Source organism: Pseudorasbora parva, chromosome 11 (assembly GCF_024679245.1).
Source record: "Pseudorasbora parva isolate DD20220531a chromosome 11, ASM2467924v1, whole genome shotgun sequence".
NCBI lineage: Eukaryota > Metazoa > Chordata > Actinopteri > Cypriniformes > Gobionidae > Pseudorasbora > Pseudorasbora parva.
Genome location: NC_090182.1, coordinates 23,301,111 through 23,312,510, shown reverse-complemented (window position 1 = coordinate 23,312,510; position 11,400 = coordinate 23,301,111). Strand labels below are relative to the sequence as shown.

General features: G+C 36.3%; 1 protein-coding gene across 2 annotated transcripts in view; it reads right to left on the bottom strand.

Moving 5' to 3' along the window:
* Positions 1–654: 654 nt before the first annotated feature.
* rnf130 (ring finger protein 130) overlaps positions 655–11,400 on the bottom strand; it is a 64,867-nt gene continuing 54,121 nt past the window's right edge. Inside the window, exons 7-10 of one of the 2 annotated variants that reach the window (XM_067457428.1) lie at positions 10,198–10,294; positions 8,816–9,020; positions 5,505–5,598; positions 4,000–5,279 (exon numbers count right to left, since the gene is read on the bottom strand). In XM_067457428.1, coding sequence (XP_067313529.1) covers positions 5,264–5,279; positions 5,505–5,598; positions 8,816–9,020; positions 10,198–10,294 — 412 coding nt within the window. In that variant the 3' untranslated portion in view covers positions 4,000–5,263. Of the gene's footprint in view, positions 1,517–3,999; positions 5,280–5,504; positions 5,599–8,815; positions 9,021–10,197; positions 10,295–11,400 lie in introns of those variants that run through there. The other variant, XM_067457427.1, reaches the window with a different exon arrangement.

The following is an 11,400-nucleotide window of genomic DNA, read 5'->3' as shown; positions in this document are numbered from 1 at the left end:
TACTATAATAGTATATAAATGATACTAAAATAGCACGGATTCATGTTGCATTTATTCTAAACCTCAAGAAAGAGAGCAGTGTAGGCAATTATGACAAGTTTAATGCTGAGGCAGTATGTAACATAGTAGCCCATTACATAAAGCAGAGCCGTTACTCACTGAGTGTTTAGAGTACGGCTTCTGCCCTGTCCTGACTGCAACTACATGACATAAAACAAATCTGATTCAGAGTCAGGATGAAGATTTCTGTGAATGCAGCCCAGTATGGTCACAATGCCATCTCCCGAAACGAGAACACAAAATAGACACTCTTGTGCACGGACAAGATCCAGGAAAGACAAACTGTGCTAAGAGGCCACTTGAGAGAGATATATATATATATATTGTATTAATTATAATATGCAAATACGGTGTGTGTGTGTATGTATGTGTATGTATGTGTGTGTATGTATATATATATATATATATATATATATATATATATATATATATATATATATATACACACACATACATATATATACATATACATATATATATACACATATACATATATATATATATATATATATATATATATATATATATATATATATATATATATATATATATATATATATATATATATATATATATATATATATATATATATATATATATATATATAAGGTCCCCTTCCTTGGAACTGATTAGTATTCGCTGAAGGTATTCCATAGGATTTTCTTTAAATACATGTTTAAAACATTTTCACTCTATGTACACAGAAATACTGTATATTTCTACGAGGAAGTAACGAGGATTTGTCGAGGAGTTTCAAGTGCTAACAGGCCAGCACTAAACGTGAAGCTGCAGCATTTGAGCATATGAAGGACGAGTTTGTTTGCATCTGAGACACTGTTTAGCTACAAAAGCAGAGATGCAAAGCAGACAGCTCTTCTATAAAGGCTCAAAGCCCGTTTCCAAGCCTGCTTTTATGACCGTCCACGAGAATTTTCCCCATCTGGGACAATAGTAAGCACTGGAACGTAAAAACGGTCAGCAAATGACATACAAGAGACAACGGCCGAGATGACGTGTGGCTAACTGAGGATGCCAAAGACATGAACTAAGAGGTACTTCCCACAGCCGTCTGTGAAAAGATGTCTTTTGAAATAGTCTTTCAAAAAGTAAGAGAGAAAAATAAGTGTAAAAGTGTAAGGAGGCTGATGATGGTGCAATAGTCCAATCACATCCGCTTGAGGCGACCGATCGCTATAAGATCATTCTACAGTAGTAGAGTTTATCGCCAGAGTCAGTGTTATCACTGTCAATACTCCATTTCACACTCATAAAGGTTGATCCCCATAGTCTGGGGTCGGGGAGAGGACGATGGAGGAATGGGCTTGAGGTGGAGGAGATGCGTGTCCTCAGGATTTGTTGTCATCATACATGTCCAGTGACGCCTGGATGTCTGGAAGCTCCATCTCACAAACTACGCTGCGTGGAGACACAGAATTACGGTTGAAGAAATGACCACCTGAAAACAGACAAACGACAAAAATGAGGGGGTTAAACCGTGATGCAAGACATTTGAGATAATGTTAAGTTTTTGTGTACAACAGGGGGATAGAAATGAGCAAGATGAAAGAAGAAATGATTCTGCTGAATGTTAATAAAATATGTAGGATTCTGCTCAGACTGAAAAGACTTATTTACCTTCCAGCATAGAGATTGGGCTCAAATCTGACATTTCATCTCAGCACAAAATCAATGGCAGTCTGTTACGTGTAATCAACACTTATTATGTCCTTGACACCAGACCAAATCATTTACATCAACCTCAGTGGAAGCCAGTTCTTTATGGAAGTGTTCGTGTATGTGTTTTGTGATTATACAATTATGTGATTTAAGTGGCATGTACTGTGTGTTCCAGGTCTACATTATTTTATTTTATTGATATTGTCTAGACTGAACTGCAAGAACTGCAGACTACACTAACTCTTTATGTTCAAAACTTCCAAAAATGAAATTCAATACATCAAGCCATGTTTCAAAAACATGTGTTGGTCTTACCCTGATTCACTATTATAACAGTTTATTACTACCTGCCGAGATGGTTTTCATGGGACATTGCGTATATGTTACGTGCCTGTGAGTGTGTGTGCGTCTCCTCATATTTGTAAATAGAGAAACGTTGATCCGGCTACTTTAATGTGTGCAAGGTGTGGAAGTGGCATATGTTAGTTTTTTTTTCAAGACGCTAAATCTTGAACTCCTCTAAGAAGGCACAATAAGATTGGTACAGAGTCCTTAATTAAATGAGAATCATCATAAGCTTGGGTTTTTGGAGATGCACTGAACTGAGGGATCTGAAATGTTGTAAATGCAAAGTACACAGTAAAAACTAAAGGTGGCAAATATCTTATGGGGTACTCAAGGAACTTCAAAATGCATCTGAAGTGCCTCAAAGCTCTTTCTCCTATAGTAGGGTTACTGGTGGAACCACTGACAGTCGTTACGGTTCTTGCAGGAACTTATGGGACCATTTAAGCACTCTGTATTCAGTTCTGAGGTCCTGGAATTACCTTTTCATTACCGTGACACCTGCTTTGGAGTGCTTTGAAGGAGATCATGGTTGAGATCATGATTTATTTATTTATTTTCATTTGTTACACATACACATTTGTTTTTGTGAAATGTGGGGACATTCCATAGGCGTAATGGTTTATACTGTACAAACCATATTTTCTATCCCCTATACTGCCCCTACTCCTAAACCTACCCATCACAACCTACCCATCCGAAACATTCTGCATTTTTACTTTCTCAAAAAAATATCTTGTATGATATAAGCCTTTTGAAAAGTGGGGATATGTGTAATTATGTCCTCATATTTCACCACCCCCTTGTACCTGTGTCATACCAATGTCATTATACACATTTGTGTCCTGATAAAAGTCCCCAAAAACAAGTACATGTATAGAAATAATACAGGCCTAAATAGAAATAAACTGTGCATAATTAGAAGTGAATATTGTTTAGTACCATGAAATATATATACCGTATTGTAGGCTACATTTATTTAATAATATTAATATTAATAATAGCCTAATAAGAATAATAGAAATAACAGAAATAATAAGCCTTTGTCTTCGTCTGTTTTGACATGTTTTGATTTAATTATTGTTATGTTGTTATTGCCAAGATGAAAACTAATATTTTAAAGAGCAGAATCTTTTTTAAAAAGTGTAGCCTATTATCATCATTGTTATTATTATAATAAATTAATAATAATAATAATCTGAAGAAGACGACGACGATGGCGGCATATGAGGGCTCTCTGGCGTCCTGCTTGCGTGTCACACAAGATATTTTACTGAACATAAATTGCCATACTGTATTCATCTTTCTAACAGTTCAATCGAAAGCATTATCTATTGTGAAGGGTCATATTCATCCACAGTCACGCAGAGTTGAAGCACAACTAAAACAATATTCTTCTATAAAATGCATGCATTTTTGTTTTTTAACCACTAGAGGGACAAAAGTTATACAGTGTACCTTTAACGTCTTGTATTCAAATGACTGCAGAAAGAGGACTAATAATGTACATTATACAAAAACTCCAAGTAATCCTTCATTAGCTTATTCAAATGTTTTAAGTAACCAACTAAACTCTGACCTTGAGTTACACAATCTCTACCTGTGTGCATTAAAGGTTAGGCTTATTCAAAACAAAACGCAAAAACTGTCCTCATAGATGTGGTGCTCTTAGCTTGACTTTCTGCAAGGCACTGCTGAAATAAACTTTAGAGTTGGAATATGCTGCAGCAAATCAATACTGTATGTCTAATAAATGTGTGAGAATTTGATTCAGGAGTCTCACCATGGTAAGGGAGCGGGAGACAGAAGCATCAAAACAATATCAAGGAATAAAACTAGAACTAGTAACTACTAACTTTCAGCACAACAAAGTTTGCACAAAGCAATTTTAATACACACACAAATGCCTTTAAAAAATGTTTACATGGCAAAGATGAACCAAAGGATTTGAAAAAAAAAATATATATATATATGTACACATTTAAACACATTTAACATTTCTACTCATTTAACATTTAGCACTATATAAAATTTAAAAAAAACAACAAAAAAGGGCTTATTAAATAAAGCAATCAAGTTAACAGAAGTTAAAGGTGGGGTAAGTGTTATTTCAAAACCGTTTTAGAAAAAGGACTCGGGCGAGTGGAATAACAAACTTGTAGCCAATCAGCAGGTAAGGGCCGTGTCTAATAATGATGGTGAGAAGAGAGTGCACGTCATTATTCAAAACACACAATGTACATAACACACATTAGCCGAGAACTAATATATGCTGGCATTTGCTTGAATATGCTTCTGTGTCATGATTGGTTGTTTGTCCATTTGTGATCATATTGTTGCTCACTTCAGTGATGATAAAGACCTGTTCAGCTCCACACCGTATGGAGCATCTAAATCTCCTCACTGTCTGTTTCAAGCGTCAGCTCACAAAACGTGTCCAACAAGCAAGATACTATACTCCTAATATATGTTTGTTTCCTCTTTTCATGATCTATATAATCCTAATCTTGTCATAATTGAAATATGTCGTTAGCTGGACTGTCATGCTTGTGTACTATAGAGTTGTTCATGAGAAATGTTTGTGTTTTGTAATTGCTATAACTCTAATCTGGTCATAAATGTAATAATGTTCTTTAGTTGGACTGTCATGCCCATGTACTATCGAGTTGTTCATGAGAACGGTTTGTGTTTTTGTGATCGCTATAACTGTAATATTGTCATATTACTCTAATCTGGTCAAAATTGTAATATGTCGTCAGTTGGACTTTCATGCCCGTGTAGCTATCGAGTTGTTCATGAGAATGGTTTGTGTTTTTGTGATGGAAGGGGTGACTTTTTCATTGAATATTTGACCTGGATTAATTACACTCAGATTCCGCCACAGTCGTTGCCTGGGTTACGTATGTGTGGGGCGGAGCTATCAAAATAGGGACGAGACCCCTTTTGGGGGTAGGGGCGTGTTTGTTTTGGTGATTTGAAATACCAACAATGGTTTCCTGATAGCACTTACCCCACCTTTAATCAGCAATATAATCCAGTGAAAGTCTTATAACATCTTCACATCTACAGAGAAGAACGTTAGCTCTATTAACACTATCAATGCATGCGTATGAAGTGGACTTCAACTTTCCTTATCAGGATGCACTTCTATTTTTAGAAATCAGAACTTCAGAAATCATCTTCATTCCAACTTCAGGCTGTAAAAGATACAGATCATTATTAAAAAAAGTTACTTCGATCCAGACATGATATATCTAAATAAATAGAATATAAAATAATGATAAAACTCATATTTGTTACATTTGCATTACACTATGACACTTTGTATTTACTCTTAGAAGCGTATAGTACAACTCATTGGTAATGTATTTTGGGATGCTATGTCATCTTGCAAAAGATAATCTTGACCTATAAATACTCACTCATCGGTGGGGGAGCTGGCGGTGGCTCTGATGATCATGTAACAAAGTGTGAGAGCAGAGAGGACCCCGAAGCTGGCAACAATAAACCACTCTTCTGTTAACAGAGTAAAGGGGGAGGGGTCATTTTCTGTTGGGGGCGGGGCCATGGTATCATCTCGACAGAGAGCCGAAGAGAAGAGGAAACTGGAGACAGATGGAGGCGTGAAGAAAAGAGGAACACTTCTCTAATCCGTGGAACAGGAGAGGAAGCCATAGGCAAGCGTTGATCGCAAACACGGCAGATAAAACGAGAGAGAAACGGAACGTGGCACACAATCAGAGCACATGGCGCTTAGTGCTGGTTTAGCCAGGCATTTACATAGCAGCAAAGATCTGTTAGGAAGACCGAGTCATTAGAAGATGCAGCAGCAGTAGCAGCTTAACATTCCACATGGAAGCTTTTTTGTTTAAGGACTAACGGATATTAAGGGATTTTTTAGATGCATCTGTATAACTGTGTGAACAAATAGAATGTAGTCAAAAGCATCTGTAAAACAGAGACCACTGCAGTTTTAGAAAGAAACCAAAAACACTTTAATAAATTGCAGAGCTGTTCAAGTGTTACACCTGCTTGGGGTTCTTTAACATAATTAATCACTATAATACAAACAGAAGCCAACGGGAGGGGTTACAACTGCTGAACATAATATTTTAAAGACATAGCACCAGGACAAATGGTTGGTAAGTAATAAATTATCTCACAAACCATAATTACCTTACATCTGTTTCTGCAGCAACGGTGTGTAGTCCTGTGAGCATTTACTTATTATGCACTTTTCTGTTCTTTAGTTTAGTTTCACTGCACTTAACATGTGTGGCTCTGTATATTCTGCTTAAAAATGCTGGCACAACCTAAACACTAAGGGTGACTGACTGCTATTTAAACCCAACTTATATTTTGATTTTGATGAAGGTCTAAGGGCTATTACTAGGGGTGGATGCATAGTGCAACAATTAAGCTGTTTTTGTCAAGCAATATCAAGTTAAGCAAAAGGAACTTTCTGTTAAAACGTTTAACCATTTTACCATATAAATGTGTGTATTATGACATATAAACATCAACTAAAATGTAAAATGGGTACTTCACTGCTGGAAAAATGGGCTTTCAATAAAACTTGGCTGACTAGAAAGACTGAAATCGGTTCTACCTAACTACAGAGGAAAAAAGAGAGGAAAAAGTCTGTTGTCATCCTTTTTTGGTAGTAAAATGTCAACACCCATACAGCACGTTGTGCATGATTCATGATTCATGAACCACTCCAGTCTGCTATGGACACACTTTCCAGAATCAAGTAGGAAATACTTTGCAGCAAAGTTTTAGTCATAATGTTGTCGACTTGTATTGTTTTCGGGTTCAAGAATTCAAAGAGTAAAGGTTTATAGAGAGTGAGTTACTTTCGGTTTCCAGTGAATGATCCAGCACGCTGAGCAGTGCCTAAAGCATGGGTGGGGAACGTTGATCCTGGAGGGCCAGTGTCCTGCAGAGTTCAACTCCAACACTAATCAAACACACCTGAAGCTAATCAATGCCTTCAGGATTACTAAAGTTGCAGGCAGGTGAGTTTTCTTTTTGTGCAAGCGCGTGGCCCCCCAGGATCAACGTTCCCCGCCCCTGGCCTAAAGGCTCCATAGAATTGTAAATAGGGAGAGAACACTGCAACGGAAAGTCATTTTTGTATTCAATATTTAGTCTACAATCTAATTTGTATTCAACATTTCAAACTGGATGACCCTGATGACCCGGACCCTGCTGATCTGTCAGCTCCACCTAACCCCCGGAAGGAAAATACTGTCACCCACTGGATGAGAAAGCTTTTGCCATCGTTTTTCAACTAAACGGGCAAATGAGTAAACATTGTTCACTATAGACTACCAACATTGCAAAAATATAAAGTAGATTGAAAATTGGCATAGTTAGACTTTAAGAATATGTAATCAATAAAGTACAGCTTGTTATTAAAAAAATTCAAAACTCAACAAAGTGATCATCCTGAAGTAGATATAAAAACGTGACGATATGAATTATTGATGTGACATGATTCTTGATATAGTTTGTTTTATCCCACATGTCGTTTAGTTTAACTTTCAAACACAAATGAAGATATTTTTATGAAACCTGAGAGATTTCAGTCTCTTCATTCCTCCATTCAATTCCTGATATCAAAAGTGTCATAAAGTCATCGTAAAAATAACTAATCACGTGGTCTTCTGAAGAGACATGATGGCCTGACGGATTTACTGTAGTAAACACGGACCTTCATGTTGCGTGACACGCTAAAACAACATGAGAGTGAGTAAATGCAGAATTACATTTTTTGGATGAGCCAACTACGTATTTACAGTTTGAGTAGTCATTCTGACACGTTTTCTTGAAATTAGAACTGTGATTGATTGCATTGCTCATTTAAAGCACACACACTCCTTGGAAAGTGAAGTGAAAGAGCTAACATAATTTGAATCACCAGATCACATTTTGTGTTAGTAGTATGATTATTCAAAGTGTTTTAGATGGTTTATTCTTATATGTATAGTGCATTAATAGCGGGAGAGGTGGGACATAGCGAGCACCGGGAGAGTCAGTGCTATTGGCTTAGTTAAGAGATGTCTGCATCCAAAGCATGAGTACTGCGTGAGGGGGAAAAAATTAAGTTTATGGAGTTTCAGTGCATCACATATGACTACATAATGGTGAATATAATGTATAATGATCCAAATGGGGGAATATATGTGTGGGTCCTGAAAACATACAATAATATTAATATTTTAATATGAATTGTATTAAATCATTACACAAGTGTATTGTTACATCCCTATTTTTATTTAATGATAATGACTATATAAAAATTATGTATAATTTATAAATTGTTTTTATATGTTAAAGGAGAGACACAGAGTGCTATGACAAACACACAATGACATTTATTGCAGTAAAAGGGCAGGACACACTGTGTTTGAGCACAGACACCTGCTCACATCACTGAGCTCAGCCTCAGCAGCAGGTGGAGAGATGCAGTCAGCACACTGAAGTAAGGAAAGCTAACCTCCCGCTGGGGAGGAAATGAAGACGAACGTGGGAGGGAGGTGAGAAAATAAAGGTGACAGGGAGAAGCTTAAAGGGGAAGTGCATGATCATTTTCCCAATTTTCTAATATTCCCCAAGTCTGTTTTAAAACAACCCTTATTTTTGCAATTCAGTTTAGTGATGCAGAAATGACACACTTCACCTTTAAAAACACCCAGAAAAGACATAAGAGAATAATCCTTGCTCTTACTAGTGACAGCGATGTTGATCTCTCCAGTGCGAGGAATGAGCTCTTCGTCGGAGGTGAGCTGGGAGGAACTGGAGTGGCGCAGGGGCTCCAGACTAATGCTGGTCTCAGAGGACAGGTCCACCAGTGCTGTCCTCTGACTGGAAGTCTGACTGCGGGACATCCGGTCCATGTCAAAAGCCATGTTGTCCACGCAGGGCAGGTTGGGCTACAAGTGCATAAATGTCTAAGTCAAATTGCAATTCTAGACATTATGTGTGACCCTGGACCACAAAAACAGTGACTGGCCTGACTAAAAATCTGGAATCTGAGTGTGCAAAAAAAAGTCTAAATATTGAGAAAATTCCCTTTAAAGTTGTCTAAATAAAGTCCTTAGCAATGCATATTACTATAAATAATACATTTGTGTATAATATATATATATATATATATATATATATATATATATATATATATATATATATATATATATATATATATATATATATATATATATATATATACCCACATTTACAAAATATCTTCATGGAACATGATTTTTTACTTAATATCCTAATGATTTTGGGCATAAAATAAAAATCTATAATTTTCACCTATACAATGTATTGTTGGCTATTGCCACAAATATACAAGTGCGATTTATGACTGGTTTTGTGGTCCAAGGTCACATTTTCACAAATCACATCTCAAGATAAAAAAAGGAGAACGGTTTACAGCACTGAATTTCAGCCATGACATTAAAATTGCACAATGATTAAAGTAACCACCAGAGGGAGCTACTGAATCATAAATCCTTTACTCCTGCAGCAAAGATTATAGCCCAAATGACTTTATAACGTGTGGAGTTGTGCACTGTTGTAACCAGCAACACTTTTTTTAAACAGTAATGTCTTTACACTCTCAGTTCTGTAATAATTCAGGCAATCTATCCCAACCAAACTATGGGGCTTGATGTTATTTTCAAGAGGATAAATCATGATAAAATCATAACAAATCAAATAAGAGCCTTATGAATGTCATAACCTGCTGCCCTCTGAGATCAATGTGTCTGTTGTGTTTACACTTAGTTGTACATTTGGTCCCAGAAGATAACAATAAATTAAAAAAAAACCTTTGTATAGGCCTTAGAAATAATAATAATAATAATAATAATAAAGTAAACAAAGGTCCCCCACCCCCCCTAATTTCTAAAAATGCAGGTTTTCTTTTAGGGGTAAGGTTGAGTAGATATTTTTTTAATTGTGTATTATTTATACAATAAATGTTTATTTATTAAGATAATATAATTACCTTAATCTTTATAGTAAATATAATTATCTTATCAATACATGTCAATTACAGTTGGGTAACTGTGTGTAAGTGTGCGAGTGCGAGTGTGAGCTCACCATAACCCCCAGAGCTTTCAGGATGTTGAGTTTACACATGGGACAGGTGCAGTGCTCATTTAGCCATGGATCCACACACATTTTATGGAAGACATGCCTAAAGAGAAGATGAAAACATTATGATAGCCACACAAAGCACTTCTGCATGGTGTAATCCTCAGTTGACATTATTATACATTTGGATGTGACTGACACGACAAATATTCATGAATAAAACCTTTCTAATCTCTCTTTTGCCATTATAAAAATGCAAGACCATAAAACACAGAATCAAGCCTTTGATTTCACCATAATTATTCGCAGCTACAATAAATGTTTGAAACTGTTCTAAGAACACTGGAGCAAGAAGGACATTACATGTAAAAGCACATTACACATTTATATTACAATCAGAGAGAGGAGAGAGAGAGAGGGGCAGATTAAAAGCAAGAAGCTGGTGGACTTCAAAGGAGCAACATGAGCTTTCAAAGAGAGCTGTTGAGTGTCTTCTCCTCCTCCTAATATCCGGCTGCTGCACAATCTGAGCTGTGTTTACTCCAGGAAAGACCCTGGGCTCTCGACAGCGGAAACCCTCTTCATGAGGGAGATTGTCGGCACAAGCCAGCCATTGAATCTCATGCTAGAGACAAGGCAGTTATTGTGGCTCAAAAGATTGCAGGAATCTTTCTCACTGCATCATAGAGCTGGGCAATTTATATCTAAAATAATGCTTAAAGGTTCTTATATAATCATATTTATCATTTATGCACAGATATAACAATACATGGTAATAAACAGCACTGTTTACTTACGCATATTTTTTACATTTTAATATATGATAAATGAGTTTTGACACAAAAGACATTAAATAAATACACAACTTTTTAAAAGTTTGAGGTCAGTGCAAAAACATGCATCAGCACAACTGCATTGAACACTGATAATAGTAAGACATGTTTCTTTCTAAAGGATGTGACTGAAGACTGGAGTAATGATGCTGGAAATTTCTATTACATAAGTCCCGACAGAAATAAAGCCATATTCCTCAGCCACAAATTGTTTCAAAAAATATTTTAAATGGAATTTGAACAAACCTACTGGACAGGAGAGATAGTGAAATACAGCAGCAGCAACACATTTGAGAGGGGTTATCTAAGGATGTCAAATAATGCTAAGTGTGTCTGACATACTGTTATTAACTGGTGTTGAGAGGATGCATGCTTC